At 32.4% G+C, this 19,679-nt stretch overlaps 4 protein-coding genes across 4 annotated transcripts; 3 read left to right on the forward strand and 1 right to left on the reverse strand.

Annotated features, from left to right (window-relative positions):
* The first annotated feature begins 3,562 nt into the window (after positions 1-3,562).
* Positions 3,563-5,638, forward strand: dare (NADPH:adrenodoxin oxidoreductase, mitochondrial). The gene is made up of 4 exons (XM_089714275.1): positions 3,563-3,955; positions 4,043-4,199; positions 4,298-4,417; positions 4,518-5,638. Exons 1-4 carry the CDS (start codon positions 3,753-3,755, stop codon positions 5,463-5,465), a joined length of 1,428 nt encoding a protein of 475 aa, XP_089570401.1. The 5' UTR covers positions 3,563-3,752; the 3' UTR covers positions 5,466-5,638.
* Positions 5,639-7,867: 2,229 nt separating this feature from the next.
* Positions 7,868-8,793, forward strand: LOC149489621 (small ribosomal subunit protein uS7). Its single transcript, XM_089714276.1, has 2 exons — positions 7,868-7,999; positions 8,085-8,793. Exon 2 carries the CDS (start codon positions 8,094-8,096, stop codon positions 8,751-8,753), a length of 660 nt encoding a protein of 219 aa, XP_089570402.1. The 5' UTR covers positions 7,868-7,999; positions 8,085-8,093; the 3' UTR covers positions 8,754-8,793.
* Positions 8,794-10,234: 1,441 nt separating this feature from the next.
* On the forward strand, positions 10,235-14,211 carry cm (AP-3 complex subunit carmine). Its single transcript, XM_089714278.1, has 10 exons — positions 10,235-10,370; positions 10,461-10,548; positions 10,732-10,875; positions 11,283-11,342; positions 11,423-11,544; positions 11,867-12,026; positions 12,125-12,238; positions 12,327-12,516; positions 12,681-12,832; positions 13,092-14,211. The coding sequence occupies exons 1-10, from the start codon at positions 10,336-10,338 to the stop codon at positions 13,275-13,277; spliced, it is 1,251 nt and encodes a 416-aa protein (XP_089570404.1). The 5' UTR covers positions 10,235-10,335; the 3' UTR covers positions 13,278-14,211.
* Positions 14,212-17,200: 2,989 nt separating this feature from the next.
* On the reverse strand, positions 17,201-19,575 carry LOC149489623 (odorant receptor 67c-like). Its single transcript, XM_089714962.1, has 9 exons — positions 19,305-19,575; positions 18,960-19,112; positions 18,563-18,751; positions 18,128-18,311; positions 17,918-18,014; positions 17,740-17,841; positions 17,573-17,661; positions 17,375-17,441; positions 17,201-17,263 (listed from the first exon to the last, which is right to left on the reverse strand). The coding sequence occupies exons 1-9, from the start codon at positions 19,573-19,575 to the stop codon at positions 17,201-17,203; spliced, it is 1,215 nt and encodes a 404-aa protein (XP_089571088.1).
* Between the last annotated feature and the right edge of the window lie 104 nt (positions 19,576-19,679).

A 19,679-nucleotide genomic window follows, 5' to 3' on the forward strand; every position in this document is an offset into this window, starting at 1 on the left:
ATCACCGACGCGGACGTCGAGCCGAGTAAATACGCCAACTATAAAACTGCGATTTTAAAGTTCGTACGTCTATCACCTGCTTAATAATATCACACTTGTAAAGTCTCGGAGCAATTAACAAGCCTGGAGAAGTAACAATTAATTGAACGTTTCTTATATAGTGGCTCTCTTTTATTCAATACCCTAATTAATGCGATAGAAAGAGACAACACACTGTTATCTGCTTGGCATTCAAATCCACATGTAGCCACTTTTTGTTCTAAAAAGGTAGTGCTTGCCTTTACTTTATCGAATACTAAAATATCGATAAATAAAAAAATTAAGTTATAAAATTGCTTGAAGATAATTTAAGATTCGTTTAATTTTGAATTATGGATAGGTAATTCCTAAGATTCGTTTAATTTGGAATTATTCATTTACGATGCGTACTGACTGCCTTGCATTGTATGGTAGTGGTATTTATAAAAAAATATTATGAGGTATTTCGGTTTAGGTTGTTTTTATGGTTTCATAAAAAGGTACGTATTTTTTCCTGTTTTCATAGATTCATTCATAGAATTATACGGAACCCTTCGTGCGCGAATCTGACTTCCACCTGGTTGATCTTTTTACAAATCAATAGTCGTATCCTACTAATATTATAAAAGCAAAAATATATAAGAATGGACATATTTTGATACTCTTTCACGTAAAAACTACTGAATGAGTTTTTATGGAACTTCATAATTATATACCGGTCAAATGTGGCTACTTGACCACATTTTTTTACCTTTTCTTAGCTAACTTATTTATATTAAACTTTTATTAACATTTTATGATTTGTTCATGTCATGAATGATTTCATCATTCACTTTTACTAGGTATTTATTTAAAATATATTGAATCTGACATTATTTACAAATAAACGTAATGCAGGTCAAGTTGACACTGATGTGGTATCTTGACCTTGCACATCAGTTTTCATAGGTAGATGCTTAACATTCTTGTTTTAGGCTAAGTTGCTATTACTTTTTAATTCTTCGACTTTTTAAATATTGCAGCCCGAAGCTTTACAATAAACTGTTAGGCTCTGGCTACCTGGTCAAGTTGCCACGGGATTTGTAATGATTTCATACAAAGCATTACATTTCGGATAGGGTTGTCACAAACAAGACACAAATTTTAATGAACTATTTATTTATTAAACTAAATTTAATACATATGTATATGTATATTACTTAATACTTATAGGTATTTATTAATAGGTAAGGAAACATTTATTTTTCATTAGAAATATGCTAAATCGTTGTCATCAAAGAGAGTATAAGTATCTGGATTGTCCGGAATTTGCAGCAAATTTATTGATTTTACTATGCAAAACTCGAAACAGATAAAAAAAGGAAAAAATGCAGTCATGTTATTTTTTGTGTCAACCCTAGGCGTCGGTCAAGTTGCCACGCAGCGGTCAATGGCAACTTGACCTAACCTGAGGCATCAATGCCCAAGCAAATATTTCGACAAATGAGCCTAAAATTGGATAGTTCCCACTGTAAAATCAATCTCTAGGGTTTATTACACAACATATCAAAACTGTACTCACCTGAGATGTGCAGTTTAAGCTCTACAAACATAATAATACTGACACCGGCAAAAGATCCTTAGTCACAGTCACACTTCGATACGTTATATTGCGAGAACCAACAGCGTTACCGCTTTAAAATTAAAATATGTTGTCAATTAATATTTTAAAAACCTACCAACATCGATACGTTAGGTCAATTTGCTTTCAATTCTACAAAATTTGATATTTTGTTGTTAAACGGAAGATGTGGTCAAGTTGCCAAGTAAAGGTCAAGTAGCCACATTTGACGGTAGTTTAAACATCAGAATAACATATTATAGGCTACAATTTACCGCAGGAAAATAACTCATTCCCACAGGAAAAAATTGGTACAAGTTTAAAATAAATTGCTTCAAATAAAACAAATAAACATTTATTTTTTTAACAACCTTTTAATTTCGATACTTAATTACCAAATTACAATATTTATTATTTAAAATAGATGCCACCTTAAACTTGTGGCACAGCATCTCTGCAAAGCACTTTACTATTCTTCCCGTCTGATTCGAAATGATTTGAACAAGGCCGAGAATGTTTTGAAGGCTTCCAATTTTCCCTGTGCTATAGCTTTAACCCAAACATCTTTTAATTGTTCTCAAGCCAGAAACCTGCAAATAACAATAAAATCCATACTTAAATACCTTTTTTTTTCTCCTAACCTAAAGCAGTCATTATCAATGAATTTTGCATTTTTTCTAAAAACTAAGCTGATTATGATTTCATTTCAATGATTACGGTTAGATAAAACATAGATGATTAAGAAAATAAGGTAAATTAACTTATTTATAATACAATTAACAAAAAAATTGATCAAAACACTAACCTGTGAAATGACAAATTTCTATCTTCGTCCGATTTCACATTACTACGGCTTTTACAGCCGTAAGCAACACAAGCCATGTTATCTTTAGTCAATTGTCTTTTCATAAAATAACAAATTAAACTAAAACACTCGTTTTTCACTTCAAAAAAGATATGTAAAATAACCAAGCGATGATCACCAGACTGGTGATCAAAACAAATTGTAATGGCTACATGTCATTTCAAACTGTCGAACTGACATATATCTGTCCTCTTTTTTCGCATGACATTTTGCCATAAGCTAAAAAGGCCAAACTAGTGCGTTATTGTTCAATTAATTGTTACTTCTCCAGGCTTGTTAATTGCTCCGAGTGTAAAGTTATTTGGACTTTTGCCTGTTGTCACTTGTCTCCAGCGTTCCCAACCGTACGATAATTATCGTACAAACACGATAATTTGGTGCCTACGTACGATGTACGATAGCATGTTACTATCGTACGCTGATTTTACGATAATTTCTATCAGGCAAAATTCGAGAATTTATATTATTTCACCCATACAAATATGAAATTTTGACGTGTTTCATATCGAACTTTCATGGGAACAGTGAAATTTTGTTAGATTGAATTTTAAACTTGGCGCGTTTATTGAACATAAAGTGGAAATGGAATCGGTTCAGCCCCCCTAGTCAAGTGGCTTTCTGTTAGCGTAGCGTTCAATAGAATAGACTACGAATGTATGAGATTGACGTAACCTGTAGATACGTTTATCTACAGCCTACGTCAATCTCATACATTCGTAGTCTATTCTATTGAACGCTACGCTAACAGAAAGCCACTTGACTAGGGGGCCAGGTCTGTAGTCTGTACCACGCGTAAAACCAAAGAGTATAATGAATATTATGGCACGTAAAACGTTTGGGTTTCAGTGTCCCGTTGATTTGACAGCGGTAGTTAAACAAAGATTAACTATAGAGAACTTGCATACTTATCAATATTACAATTTATATGATTTATTTATTTATAATTGACTTTATTCTAAAAAGTACGATAATTTCGAACCAAAAACGCCTAATGTACGATAATTTTACGCCCCTGGTACGATAATCAGCTCACTTCAGGTTGCTAACACTGCTTGTCTCAAAGTGACATTATTGTGTCATTATTTATTTGGACAGGTGTGTTAAAGTTTATTTACATATAATTTTTTACGAGTTTAGGTTAATTTGTAAGTGTGAAGATCTTTATTGTGAATAAATTCTACTGCATTACCATCGTACAAGGGATTGTAATAAATTTATCTATGGAATTATGAATGATATACCGTTTAGATAAGAGCAGTTAATTGTTTTATGTCTACAATGATCAGATCTTCGATGAATAAAACTGTAAGGATCGCGGTACGGCAGCTATGCTCTACGAGTCATGTTCCTCATGTATGTGTCGTGGGTGCTGGGCCGGCTGGATTTTATGCTGCTATGCACTTAGCCAAGAATATAAACTCAATCAAAATTGACATCATAGAAAAGTTGCCAGTTCCGTTTGGATTAGTTAGGTACGAAAATTATACGAAAAAGGGGTTTTATTAATATTAATTATTTTGTATGTGAATTAGTTTAAATAACATTTTATATATTTTTAGATACGGAGTTGCTCCTGATCATCCAGAAGTTAAGAATTGCATAAATCAATTTACCAAATTAGCCAAGCAAGAGAACATAAACTTTTATGGAAATATAACCTTAGGGCAAGATATTACATTAAGTAAATTGAGGCAACATTATGACGCTATTTTGCTGGTAAAGATTTTTATAATTAACTACTTAAATAAAATATTAAAAAAATTGTCCTTACTCTAATACAATGTATAATTGTTGTAATTTTTTATTATTTACAGACATATGGTGCTGAAGAAGACCGCACTTTAAGTATAGAGAATGAAAGTGCTAGAAACATTATTGCGGCACGCAATTTTGTGGGATGGTATAATGGACATCCTCGAGACAAAAATTTACAAGTAAAATAAATTATTATTCATGTTCTTTGAAAAATAAATTATTAGTAGATTATTCATATTTATTGCAATATAAATATTTTTCCAAATGATTGATTTTCAGGTTGATTTATCAGGAAATAAGGCAGCTATAATTGGACAAGGCAATGTTGCTCTAGATGTAGCTCGAATTCTTCTATCGCCTATTGATCAATTGAAAAAAACTGACATTACTGAATATGCTCTGCAAGCAATATCTGAATCAAAGATTAATGAACTATATCTAGTTGGACGAAGAGGCCCTCTGCAAGTTGCATTTACAATCAAAGAATTAAGAGAGCAACTTAAATTAAGTAACTGTCAAACAATTTGGAGAGAAAATGACTTCATTGGAGTAGAGGAAGTAGTAAATAACCTTCAAAGACCTCGAAAACGGTTAACAGAGTTAATGTTGAAATCACTTAAAGAACAAAAATCCCAGACTTTTGGTGCACATGAAAAAACATTTAGACCAATATTTTTTAGAAGTCCAAATAAATTTCTAGAAAATAATGGTTGTGTAAGTGGAATAGAGCTTACCTGTAACAAATTAGTTGGCGATAAACTTGAAGACCAGAAATGTGTTGCAACTGAGGATAGAGAAATTTTAAATTGCAGTCTTGTATTTCGAAGTATTGGTTATAAAAGTATAAAGGCTGATGAAGCTTTAGTATTTAATTCAAGTGGATGTGTTAGAAATGAGAATGGTAGAGTAATAGAAGATCACACTTCAGAAGAACTAGCAAAATTATATGTTGCAGGATGGTTAGGCACTGGACCTGCTGGGGTTATTATACACACAATGAGTAATGCATTTCAAGTTGCCAAGAATATATGCAGTGATTTACAAACTGGGACTGGATCTCATAGGGATGGATTTGATGGTGTAAGAAAACATTTAAATGTTCCCATAGTAGATTGGAATGGATGGGAAAAAATTGATAAATATGAAGTAGATCAGGGTAAAAAGTCTGGTAAACCTAGAGAAAAGGTAACATGCATAAACAAAATGCTTGACATTGCTACAAAATGATTAATCCAATAAAATCTTCTGGTTTTATAACCAAAATGTATTATAATTTAAGCATAACTTACTAAATGTATAAACTTTGTTGTAATGGGTGATATTGTTTATTTTTTTTACATTATTTGAGACAAACAAAAATATATACTATATTTTGTAACTATATTAAAAAATGTTATATATTTTTAATTTTTTATTATAATTTTTTTTTACATCCAGTTGCAATTCTTCGGAACCTGAAGTCTGAAATAAGATCCTATCTGAGTAAAATTTGTATGAGGGGCGCGACAGTATCCCATGTGCTAATCTCCTCCACATTTCACTCAGTGCCACAGCTATTACTCGCTGTCTATAGTAACAGTCAGTCAGATTGTACATGTTACTTTCTGCCCGCGGCTTCACCCGCTTAATTATAGAAGAACCCACATAGTTCCTGCTCCCGTGTAATTTCCGGGACAAGACCTTTCCTATGTGCTTTCTCAATATCGTTCATATCGGTTCAGTATCTAAGAGTGAAGAAGAGAAACAGATAGAGTTCTATCAAGGTTCTATAGCATTACTTAAAGTTGTAAATAAATACAAAAATGTCCGTCATTAGGGTGGCAATACCATAGTTAAATTTAAAACAATATCGTGAAACGGTGAAAGTTATCCGCTGACTATAACTAGTTTCCTTTCAAACAAAATATATATTTACCTTCAAGTAATGTTTATATATCTGGGATATTTACCTTTCAAAACAATAAAATAATTAAATTTTTTATTGGTCTGAGCCGCCACAAAAGAAGACCCACGGCGAAAGTAGGAACTAAATTTTACAGGTCCGCCCTAAAAAATATGTAGAGGAATGTAGGAAAAGGACATGAGTTTTCCACAAGTTTCCCAATACTTGCTCTGTGGACTGTGTTTCCAACTACAACTGTGACTTAAAACTATTTACATAGTATAAATAATATGAACTCTATAAAATCCGTCTTCTTGGTACAGTGGTTGACGCGCGAGCGTAGTACCGAGGGGTCCTGGGTTCGATCCCGGTGGGGACGAAGAAAAAAAAAATATCTCGGTCTGGCAGGACACAGAAGGCTGATCGCCTACTTGTACCAAAAGAAAATCAATCAGTGAAACAGATATTTTCCATACAGTTACAATAACTATTCCTACTCAACACAAATAATGAATCGGTTCATACTAATTACTATTTATCTATTTTTCCCAATTCGTGTTGAATGTATATGAATATTTAAATTTAAGATTTACATAATATGTAATTTTAGGTGCCGCCCGACGCAACGGTGCCGCGTTTACGAGACTTTTTTCACGGCAAACACTAGCACTACGTGTATGTTATTATTTCATCTGATCTTTGGTCGGGGCGCGGCATGCTGTACCTTCTCGACTTGTGATACACAGTATATTATATATATTTTTAATATCGTTGGATTCGCTCAAGAGTCAAGAAGCTTATATCTAATACACTGGAGATTTCAGTATGAACATTAACTTGTAACAAGAAAATATGACCTTGAATGACGCCTGTATGTTTTTTTTATCCCTTTCACACCTAACTTGGCAAGTGGATTCTTCTTGGATTCGCTACATCTGTGATTAGTGATTTTAACAAAATATATTAATATAATATTAAATATATAATTGACGACGCGGTTGGCGCAGTGGTAAAGTAACTGCCTACTGAGCCGACGGTCCCAGGTTCGATCCCCGGTCAGGGCAAATATTTGTGTGATGCACTCAATTATTTGTTCTTGGGTCTGGACTCTGGGTGTTATTATCTATATATGTATTTATTAAATATTATATTTATCGTCGCCTAGTACCCACAACACAAGCCTTAATTGAGCTTACTGTGGGACTAGGTTGATTTGTGTAATAATATCCTATAATATTTATTTATTTATTTATATCGTGCCGTGAATGTCCGCACACTCGAAATTATATCAATATGCTAAGCATTCACTACACGCACTGTGAGCCGATCCGCAGTTGTACCGATCCGTGGAAAAATCCGTCATCGTCCAAAACGTAGAGATTATATCCTCTTTGATCGTCCAGGCACAAGCGCTTTGCGCATTTTTTTGCGGCCCGGAAGTCAGGTGGGCGCGTCAATGAAAGGTAGCTATTGTGGTAGCCCAATGGTAGCCACAGGTGGTAGCCATACATTATTTAGTACATTTCACTTATTACGTGTTATACCAGAAAATCAAATTATGGCGACACTTAATTTTTTTCACAATGTTTACATATTGTATATCTAAGAACGAAAAACATATAATGTTTATTTTTTAACATAAAATATTATTTGTTTTTATTATTTAATATATTTTGTATTTTGATATATTATTGTTCACGAAAATATGCAACCAACACCACGACTTTGCATTAATATGTTGACATAACTTTTAAATAATGGCAATATTTTATGGGATGCCAACATTGAAAAATAAAAAGCGGAATGTGAACTTTTGAAACTTCCTTTTCTCTCGTGTTCTTTTGACAACACGAGGTTATAATTTATAAGTCGCGAAAAAGTACGTAAAATACTTGTTTACTTATTATTTTTAGTGTTTTAATGTGAAATAAAGTGATTTTAGTAACGTATTGATAAAATTTTAGGCGTCAAAAATGGCTGAAGAAAACTGGACCGAAGACGGCATGGAGACAGGCGGCGTGGCTATCGATAACATGCCCCTGCCTATGGCGGCTGATATTCCCGAAATCAAGTTGTTCGGAAGATGGAGTTGTTTTGATGTCCAAGTGTCGGATATGTCCCTGCAGGATTATATTTCTGTCAAAGAAAAATACGCTAAATACTTACCCCACTCTGCAGGTAGGTATGCTCACAAACGCTTCCGCAAAGCTCAGTGCCCCATCGTCGAACGCCTGACTAACTCATTGATGATGCACGGTCGTAACAATGGCAAGAAACTAATGGCAGTCAGAATCGTTAAACACGCTTTTGAAATTATCCATCTCCTAACTGGAGAAAACCCATTGCAAGTTTTAGTTACTGCCATTATTAACTCGGGTCCCCGTGAAGACTCCACCAGAATCGGTCGTGCTGGTACAGTGCGTCGTCAAGCTGTGGATGTCTCTCCTCTCCGAAGGGTGAACCAAGCCATTTGGCTTCTGTGCACTGGTGCTCGTGAAGCAGCATTCAGGAACATCAAGACAATTGCCGAATGTGTTGCTGATGAGCTTATCAACGCTGCCAAAGGTTCATCAAACTCATACGCAATTAAGAAGAAGGACGAGCTGGAACGTGTTGCTAAATCCAACCGTTAATCTTTTGTAAGGGCAGGACTCAATAAACAAAAAAAGCTAACTTTTGTTTTATTTCTATGAGTTCCCTGTTCTGTTAATAGTATGAATTGTTTTTGAACTTGATTTCCAATAGAATATTAATTATTTATTTCTTGTTGCAGTCTGTAGTTTTTCCAAATGATTTTCAGAATATTAGACTAAAATACTTATACATAGTTTCAAAGTTACTTATACATACACAATTATTAATTAAAATTATCAGAATCAGTACCAAAGCATTCACTTTAGTAATGAATATAAATCTTTACTTGTAAAGTTGTATGGCAATATGGCATATTTCAGTAATATATAATTAATGAAAATATCTCTATAGATTTCTTGTAACATTCTGATTATTATCATCTATGTAGATAGGTAGTCTTAAGCAATCTGCAACTTCTTAATGATTTTACATCATAATATAACTAAACATGTTAAACTGCACTATTTCAATTCAATCAATCAAATTATCTGCCTAGCATTAAAAGTGTTTATTGAACTATGAATACATGCAGTACACTGTACAACTCTATACTTTAAGGTACAACTCAACATGAACAGGTGCTGTGTAGTGAAATATTCCTTAGTACCTATGCTAGTTTTATTTTCAACCAACTTTAAAAATAGTTTCTCTATTCAAACAAACAAACAGAAATACTTTATTGTGCACCAGCCACCAAGAAATAAAAATCACAAAAGTAAATATATAAATGAAATAGACACAGTTAACCTCAACAGGCGGTCTTATCATAAGACAGCGATCTCTTCCAGACAACCTGGTGGTCAAGGAAAAACAGTGTAAGTATAAGTTTATGGACAAGAGGTGCATTAACTGCATTTATAAAGTTGCTAGTGCCTTATGATTGGACCCATTTAAAATTGGTCCAGTTCTGACCAGTTGAAGGTTTAGTTTTTTGTTAAAAAAAATGTTTGAATAGCCTAGTCATCTGATAGTTTTTAATTTCTTTTATTATGAGAAAATATTTTTAATGTCCCAAATGCTGGTAGGTATAACAACTAGATATGATAGGATATGCATAATGCAGTAATAAGCAAGCAAGTAGATACTAGATAAGAATTGAGAAGCATATTAAACCCTACCTACTATACATTATACTTTGAACTCTTTTTGAACCCCACATAGGTACAATATTCAAACTCGTACAATATTCAAACTACCTACATGCTGATTGCTGAAAATGCTGGCCTTATGTGCCTTAGTGCCTAGTGGCCTACTCACTGCTGCTTACTTAACTTTCCATGCAACACATAGATGGCGTTATAATTATTCAACATATTATTATATATCAGTAACACTGTAAATTTTAACAATCTAAAATACTGTATTGTTTATATTTATTAAATAATTTTTTAAATATAAAAGTAGTTTTTTTTTTAGAACAATGCTAATAATTTTATCATATTTGACATATATGATATGTCAATTGTCAATTTGACACAATTACAAACTTGAAAGTTTGAACAGATGCTTGATATTAGATTTTGTCCTGTTGTTTTTAATTGAAGTTAAATACTTAATAAACTATTCGTTTTCTTGTTAGCAATGATCCACAGTTTATTTATTATAAACCCTTCTGGGTAGGTTTCATTAGACATGTCATTAAAACGGATGAAAAATTATTGATGACGAGTAAATTTTTATTACTAATTTATTTATGATATTTACAGGGACGTGTTTCTTGAGAAACACTGGAGAAGTGTAATACCACGTTCTGTGTGTGATTATTATTTGGAAGCTCAACGTGCATCACCTAATGTAAGTATTTACTAACAACATTAAGTGCACTTGAGATATAAACATAATTTAAATTTCATCCCTATTTTCGAAAGTTTTGGGATTTTCGAGATACAATAAAAAATTTAAATACTTAGATCTGGTTACATAGTCGTTTAGAAATTTTAAAAGGACAACATGAACAGTATTTATTTATGTTTATAGGATGTACCACCTGTCTTAGCAGCACCACATCATTACTTAATTTCAATTCAGAGAGGTGGAGTTGCATTGGTAGCTGTGAGCAAACAGGAAGTTGCCCCTCTTTTTGTCATTGAATTTTTACATAGAGTTGTTGATACATTCCAGGTAAGTTTGGTTCTGAAACTTGTTATATTAGATCCATATTCTTAATATAATTTGTGTCTGTATCCTATTGGTATGTTTGGCTCATCTAGAATTGAGTTACATGCATGTTTTAAGATTAATTTATTTCTTTTAATTGACATAACTTAGGAGCTTGTTACTTACAAATTTACAATTAATAGCTATTAAAACTATGCATAATTTATTGAAAATACTTATACTTATATTGTTTCATTTGAATGCTCTTATACATCTTAGCTACCTATATTATCATATTTTAGGTCAGCTGTCATATAACAGCTTTTATTTCATGCTTGTGTTTCATTTTATGTGTAATAATGGTACCTTTGAGAATATACTCACACATCTTGGCACTGAAATGCTAATAAATAAGGATTTTCATTTTACAGGACTACTTTTCTGACTGTACGGAAACTATTATTAAAGAAAATTATGTTGTGGTTTATGAGGTAATATAAACATTCAAATTAAAACTAAAATATTTTTGATAAGTAACTTGTACAAAACTAAATTTGTACCTTTTTTCTAGCTATTGGATGAAATGTTGGATAATGGATTCCCATTGGCTACCGAAAGCAATATATTGAAGGAACTGATTAAACCACCAAATATTCTAAGGACAATTGCTAATACTGTAACGGGAAAATCTAAGTAGGTGTCTACTATGAATAATTTTATTCTTTCATTTCAAGATACTTTCTCACATCTATATATTGTTTATATTTCTTACTATAAAAATTATTGGCAATGTTGTGGATATATAGGTCAAAATAACATACATAGCATACTTAACTTCTTATTTTTATATCGGAAGTCTACCTTCTAATTCAAGTATTCATTTGTGGGCACTGAGTTTTAACACCTAATTTAATTGCCTTCAAATGTTTTTCTTGTCTTAAAATGTGTTATAAAAAGTGGTACTTGACAAATTACTGAAATTGGATTTTACACATCTCTATTTCTTACATTTTAGTGTTTCATCAATACTGCCCTCTGGTCAGCTATCTAATGTACCGTGGCGTAGATCTGGAGTTAAATATGCAAATAATGAAGCTTACTTTGATGTGGTTGAAGAAGTAGATGCAATTATCGATAAAAGTGGTGCTACACTCTCCGCCGAAATTCAAGGATATGTATGTATATGAGAATTAAAAAATTGTTTATTTTTTATTGTTTAAAAAGTTGAATAATTTTAATGAGATTTTTGATTTCTTTATTTTTTTTTTGTCAGGTTGACTGTTGTATCAAGTTAAGTGGAATGCCAGATTTAACCCTTACATTTGTTAACCCAAGACTGTTTGATGATGTATCATTCCATCCATGTGTAAGATTTAAGAGATGGGAGGTAAGGCCTTTTTCTAAGATTTTCTAAGACGAATTTTTATATAATAATAATAAATTGAATAAAACTAAATATTCCTTTTTAATTTTAGTCGGAAAGAATCTTGTCGTTTATACCGCCGGATGGTAATTTCCGGTTAATGTCATATCATGTTGGATCACAAAGCGTAGTTGCGATACCTATTTACGTGAGACACAACCTCGTGCTGAAGTCAAACGGGGATCAAGGAAGGTTGGATCTGACTGTAGGGCCTAAACAGACTATGGGCAGAACTTTAGAGAGTAAGATTAATATTTTGTTTATGGTTTTAAGAAATTATTTATTTTGAAACTTATTATGTAAATAATAATTGCAATAAAAAAATAATATTCATGGCTCAGTAATGGATTAGAAAATTTATTTTATATCAAAGGAATTTGTATGCACTTTTATTATCCATTTTCAGATGTAGCACTCGAGATTTGTATGCCTAAATGTGTATTGAATTGTTCCTTGACTGCAAACCAAGGGAAATATTCGTATGATCCTGTTAGTAAAGTCTTAATGTGGGATATTGGACGCATCGAATTACCGAAACTACCTAATATACGAGGGACGGTATGTATTCATAACTATTTGAATTTGTCGAATTTATTTATTTATGCAATATTTTCCAGATTATTATGACATACATCAATATTTAAAAAGTTGCACCAATACCACAATATTTTATCGGAAATTGCAATAAGATTTTTAGACTAAGAATCATTGTAATAACTAATAAGGGAAAATAATGTCTATACACTATAGAGAGAACATTCTATAATACAAGAAGACAACTATTATGTATTAAAATATATAAGTTAATTTCCTGTAGGTATCCGTACAATCGGGTGCGGACACATCGGGCGCGAACCCGAACATCAACGTGCACTTCACGATCCCGCAGCTCGCAGTGAGCGGGCTGCGCGTCAGCCGCCTCGACATGTACGGCGCTAAGTACAAACCGTTCAAGGGCGTCAAATATGTCACGAAGGCCGGCAAATTTCATATAAGAATGTGATCGGATTTTGTTGTTATAGGGAATCCTCTTTTCGGTTCTTGTTGATTTTATGAAAGGGTGAATATAGACTAGAGTATTTTCTAGTGACATTGAGCTTTCACTGTTTTTAAATTTTAACGAAACGTATTGAGGACACGATGCTCTTTTTTTAAAATCAGATTTTAAAAACCAGCAAGAGTATTGAGATTATTACATTTGTTGTAGAAATATTACAAATATGTAAATGCACATTAACTCTCATCATTACAACGAACAGATCATCGAGCATTGGCACGAACGAACTTCGTTTACAAAGAAATGCTCGCGAAAATGCTCTAGTGTATACCCACCCTTATGTATTTAACGCTATCTGTTTATTATGTGCAATGTTTCTGTAGTTATAAATTTTGATTTACACTCGTTGATGGTTTGAAAGTGGCAGTTACTACCCAGTGTATTGTTAAACTGTCTTCCACAGTTATTAAAGATAAGTGCATGAGATTAAACCGACCTGTAATGTTCACTATTCTAATAAACAATTATGATTAAGTATGTAATAAAGGTTTTAATTGTCGTGAAAATAATAAAAATAATAGAATCATCATGTAAAGAGGAAATTGGAAATGCGTTTCTCAGAAGTGTAGGATAGAAAAATTAAAATTTTATAGAATACTTGTTTCATTTAATTAAAATTGTATGTGTATATAATGTTTGTGTCCGTCAAATTGTTAGGGTCGCGAGCGTGTAAGTGCTGAATGCATGATCGATTTTGATCAATAATAATTATACTAGCAATATGTATTAGCAACTTGATGAATGGGCGGTTATATTATTATTGTGAAAGGATCTTTGTATTTTAAAACAGTTTTTGTATCTTATTCTCACAAAACTTATTATACTTTATTGAATATGTTTAGTTATTAAGAATATATGTATAATAAAATGTTTTTTATAAGATTTGTTTTAATTATGTATAGTTGAACTGAATGCATTGTTGCTTTCGTTAATGTTATAAACGGTATGTGTAAACGATGTAGTAGAGTTGTGAGTATTATGAGGTAAACGATGATATCCCATCCGTGCTGCTAATCTTCCCTAAAATTATAAAAAAAACCCTCCGCCGTATCTGTCTGTTCGTCTGTTCGATAAAAACTTAAAAACGACTGCACCGAATTTCATTTTGTTTTCATCAAAGAATAGTGTAGTTATTGAAGAAGTTTTACCACAGATATTATAATACAACCTATACTATTAAATTTATTAAGATTTATTCAACGTGGGTAAAGCCACGGTAAAGCCGCGGGCGCTAAGCTAAGTCAGGTATATACATTATTAATCAAAATTATTTCTCAATCAATCATCCATAGACTGCATATGACAGTCTCTAGTTGTTACACATTATTTTGAATTGGCTTATCACCTTACCAAGCAGGTGTGCTTATATTTGTATGGGTAGATATTTTTAAGAACATAAATATAATTTAGTTAACTAGTTTCAAAACTTCGCATCTGCATTTTTGCATACCCCAAATAGTCAATCAATGAAAGATCTTTTAAATTTTAATGTATTCATATAAAAATGGTCTGTAAATTTTATAATAATGGTAGTCCGGGATACATCGCCCATTTTTGCAAGTGATTACTATCAAGCTAATTTTTCGTGAGTAGCTTTATTTTGATGAGATGCCCAATAATTTCATGTACAAAACTCTCGATTGTGGTAGTTACCAGAGGAAATAAGGATAAAATATTTTGATTTGTTGGTTCTCAAATATTAATTACTAACTGAATGTTTTTTTTTGTTCTATCTCAAGCATGGACGTATAAAAAAAGACGGACAGTATATCGCCTAAACATTGAGTGAAGCCTAGTAATGGCGGCGACACATCCATGTGTGTGTGCCATGTTGCCATGGCAACAGCTGTGTTGATGACAATGGCGGCTGTATTTTTTTCTATAAATTTTGCCGTAATAATTTTGTCATTAAAACATAAAAGAAATAACTTGCTTCCCTGTGGAATGTAATCCCTTGTGTTTTGTTATTTAAAATTGTGCTGTTGCGACACCATTTAACCACGCAAGACGGCATTTTAAATATTTTTTGTGAAACAGTGACGCAGTTAATCAGTCGGTAGTTCACGACGTAATGGCGGCCGTCTAGCTTACTATGGTGAGAGTGTGTGCGTGTCCATTGTCTTTACACGATCGCTAGCTTACTACGGTGGCTTCACGTTGTTTGTTCGTAAAACGGCGTCCGTCTTTTTTTATACGTCCATGATCTCAAGATAATTATCTAAATTATTCGAAAAAATATTTGTCCTACAAAATCTATGGTTTGATCAAAGAGTCCCCCTTTCCAATGTGTATCGATAACGAAGTCATCATAAATGATTACTAACCAGCTGATTTTTTTATTTTCACTTATTTAATACTTATATAATTCAACAGACATATTGTCCTACAAATTGCGTAATAAATATTTGAGAACCGTCAAATCAAAATTTTTTATCCTTGTTACCTCTGTAAGCTACCACAATCGAGAGTTGCGTACATGAAATTATTGGGCATCTCATCAAAATAAAGCTACTCACGAAAAATTAGCTTGATAGTAATCACTTGCAAAAATGGGCGATGTATCCCGGACTATGGATAATTTGAGGTTTGAGACCAGACGTGCGCGCTAGTAAGAGATATATTTTTCAATTTATTTGTCCAATATACAACATCATCCATCGGCCACACGGCGCTAAGGCATCATGCCTCAGTCGAAGACAATAATTTTTGAAAGTATTAAAACTCCCAAAGCACATACCTGACCAATAACACGATAAATCTGTATCACTGTAGTTGGACCATAAGTTAGCCCGATAAAGCGGTGATATATTATTATTATTATTAAAAAAATATGATTATTGTTTGACTTTCTCTATTAAATGAGCAAGGAGCTAAAAGTCCGTTGAGTTTTTAAGTAGGTATACCTAATAAGTAATATCATAGATTTTATTCCTAACTAGCGGTCCGCCCCGGCTTCGCCCGTGGTACATATTTACGTTTTCTCTACATAAGAACCATTCTCGTACTTCAAGGAATATAATAAAAAAAGAATTATCGAAATCGGTTCAGCCGTTCTCGAGTTATGCGCTTACCAACACATTTTGCGATTCATTTTTATATATAAGATAATCCGTTAATTTAAAAAAGTTATAGGTAAGATGCCTAGTAGGTAATGCGGTTACTTAAATCACTGTCATTAATGATTCTTCGAGTGCAACGATGACCTACTATGATCGCTAATGGCATGATCATTATTATCTCGACCTCGTTCCACGTTTCGGTGGAACATATCATATTATCACGTGTGAAATGTGAACCATACAGCGAATGTCTCTCTATGCATGATATAGCGGTCCTTCGCGATTAGACATGACATTCCTAAATGTGCGTAGAAATAACTTGAAGCATACGAAATACTTTAACGACGTCATGCACGCATGTAGTTGAATATCTTTTAAACTGTACCTACATATCTAGACCGTACCTACTTATGAAACAAATCTTAATATATATAAATCTCGTGTCACAACTAACAATGTTTGTCTTCAATGGACTCCTAAACCACTTAACCGATTATTGAGAGATAGGATAGTTTAAACATGTAGGTACCACGGGCGAAGCCGGGGCGGACCACTAGTGTGATATAAAATTTCCAAAAAGTAGTGGTACATAATATAGTATTTAAACTATAATTTATTGTCAAGGGAGATACATATTTTTAGATAGGTATAGGCATCATTAAAATTCGACAGTTGTCATTAGTGTTCCTTATTTCGATGTATTCTAAAGGTACTTTGATAGGGATTAAGAAAAAGAAGATAAAGCGATAGTAAAAGTTTAATTGATACGCAATATACCGTTGTTAAGTTTTAACAATCGGCCTTTTTAAGCTAATAGCTTTCGCTATACATAGTGTATAGAAGAGTGAAGTACGAGTAAGATCTTGTCAAAATCTGTAAAAAAGGTCGATTATTTCATTATCATTTTAGTATAGACAATAAAGCTATTGAAAAAGGTCAAACGTATGCAAGCACTATACAAGCGATATTTTATTTAAAACTTACCGCTGAATAAGTAACAAGGGAAATGTTAGTAAAATTCAAAGCAGTAAACGCAATTGGTTTTTGTGCTCTGGAAAAGTAACATTTAATTAAATGGGAGCTATAAACCACATCAGTAATAGTTCTGTATAATTATTGGTTGCGATGATATTAAAAAGTTAAAATACGTTTAAAGAAGGGGATAGGTAATGTAATTATTACCTCTGTATTAGAAAAGCTAAACTGCGTCTGCATCGAGGACTTAGTTTATACCATTTGCTGTTGTATGCTGCTTCGGCCACATTTGCGTTCTAAAAAGGATTTAATGATGCATTGTATACATTAATGCTATTAAAATTCCCATGTCGTCTGTTTAACCAGTTTCTTACCGCGTGTATAATATCTTCTCCATACCAACATATTACTCCTATTTGTATAAGAGATGCGCCGAGAAATAACTTGTTACTCATTCCCATTAATGGTTCCAATAACTGTTAAAGTATTAAGTGATCATTAAAATAAATTGTATACTAGTTCATAGATTATATATTTAGCACAGATACATACGACAACAACAAAAACGACGCAGCAAATATTTACAGAGCTCAATAAAATGTTGATAAGATTAACGAGAGAAAATGCGTCCTCCAAGTCATTACAATACCTGAAAAATGCATAATCATTATTTAATTTACAATTAAAAAATATTTTTTAAGTATTAGAATAAATAAAGAAAAACTCAACAAAAAGTATTAGTAAGATATTTTTTTAAATCACCTGATTAATCTTTGATGCAGTTTAACACATTCTGTAATTTCTTGATAATCTTCATCATCCGATTTCTTATTTTCTCCCAACACTCGTAGGCGATTTTGCAGAAGTTTTAATAAAAGCACGATATGGCTTGCCATTCCAGAGAATAATAGATCAGAGCATATCATTACCCATACGCAAGATTGACCTATAAACATATACCTATTAATTTTATCGAAATTTTAATCACCATCATCATCTGAGGCTCTACAGCCACGAGTGGACCTTGGCCTGGTCCGGTATTTTCAAAATTTTAATACATATTGTACCTATATTCTCAATATTTACAATTATAAACTCACTTATTTAGTCTTTCTCTTAAATTATAATATACAACAACTTACCTTCCGAAAATACCATTTTAATTCTTTATTTAATTTTTGATGGTGTTATACTCACCCGAAAATATTTCGAAAATGTACACAATTACATGTATCCATGTTTGACTGTAAATATTGAAAGGATACCAAGATTTCCAAACCGTGCGGATTTTATAATTATTGTGGCCTCGCAAATTGTTGTAAAGGTAGAGTCCTATTGGAGTTATAATGTAAAACCATACACCAGATACATTCAATCCAAAGAACCCTAAAAGAAAAGCTCATCGTATTTTAATAATCATATTCTATACGGATTATGAAGGATAATATTAAGTAAAAAATACCCTACGAAACACAATTTTTATTAAAAAGCATAAATAATCAAAAAGCAATTCTTTTGCGTTCCTACCACAATTGTTTTCATTTTAAATAAGAATTGATTGAAAAGATAAATTATCAAATTAAAAAGTACTTACAGCTATGCATAAGGCGTAAAGCATTCAAACTTTTTTGCTTAATATTTTCAGCTTCTTTATCAATAGGCGGCACTGGCCAGATTGAGGTCAGGTCATCCAATAATTGTGCAAATACGCTTCTTTTAAAATTTAGAACAGCAAACTTAGATATACCTTAACAAAGTAAGAAATTGATAATTGATGATTATTTTTCAATTTACTTCTTTCTTTTTTGAACTAAATTGTTTTATAAATTTATTAAAGCTTATTACAATTAATTTGATGAATAAATTATCTATTATATATGATCAAATGTTTAATTTAAAGACAATTTTTTATTCATAATTACGTATAATTATATCTTACTTAGTATACCATAGCCAACAGTATGTATCAGAGGCACAACATCTTCAACACGAGGAGAGTTTGCAGAGGTAACACAAAGAAACGTTACTTCACTGAAAACGTGTATTCCTACCCCGAAAATAGTTGCCACGAACGTTAATCTCTGAAGAAATACAGAAGTTGGTGTTTTAGGCTTAGTTAAAGAGAAACCAATAAGACGCATACAAAATGTGCTAAGTTTTAAAGACTCTTTTATTTCGCGCTTAGCTATTTCCTGATTAGATTCAATCATTGTTACCAATGTAAAATTCTACAAGTCGATATGTGGTGTATATTTTGTTCAGCAGTTCAGTATAATAAATTTTCCACCTTTTATAGATTTTAGCGCAAAATTGT

This window comes from Colias philodice, chromosome 3 (assembly GCF_061535455.1).
Source record: "Colias philodice isolate Cphi_HAF_F1 chromosome 3, ilColPhil1 Martin Lab GWU primary, whole genome shotgun sequence".
NCBI lineage: Eukaryota > Metazoa > Arthropoda > Insecta > Lepidoptera > Pieridae > Colias > Colias philodice.

Coding starts and splice junctions, on each gene's coding strand:
- dare (XM_089714275.1), top strand. CDS start 3,753: ATGTCTACAATGATCAGATCTTCGATGAATAAAACTGTAAGGATCGCG. Junction 4,200..4,297: donor ATTATGACGCTATTTTGCTG/GTAAAGATTTTT, acceptor TATTATTTACAG/ACATATGGTGCTGAAGAAGA. Junction 4,418..4,517: donor CTCGAGACAAAAATTTACAA/GTAAAATAAATT, acceptor ATTGATTTTCAG/GTTGATTTATCAGGAAATAA.
- LOC149489623 (XM_089714962.1), bottom strand. CDS start 19,575: ATGATTGAATCTAATCAGGAAATAGCTAAGCGCGAAATAAAAGAGTCT. Junction 17,442..17,572: donor TTAGCTTTTCTAATACAGAG/GTAATAATTACA, acceptor TTACTTTTCCAG/AGCACAAAAACCAATTGCGT. Junction 17,264..17,374: donor CCCTTGTTACTTATTCAGCG/GTAAGTTTTAAA, acceptor CCTTTTTTACAG/ATTTTGACAAGATCTTACTC.
- cm (XM_089714278.1), top strand. CDS start 10,336: ATGATCCACAGTTTATTTATTATAAACCCTTCTGG. Junction 10,371..10,460: donor TTTATTATAAACCCTTCTGG/GTAGGTTTCATT, acceptor TGATATTTACAG/GGACGTGTTTCTTGAGAAAC. Junction 12,833..13,091: donor TACCTAATATACGAGGGACG/GTATGTATTCAT, acceptor AATTTCCTGTAG/GTATCCGTACAATCGGGTGC.
- LOC149489621 (XM_089714276.1), top strand. CDS start 8,094: ATGGCTGAAGAAAACTGGACCGAAGACGGCATGGAGACAGGCGGCGTG.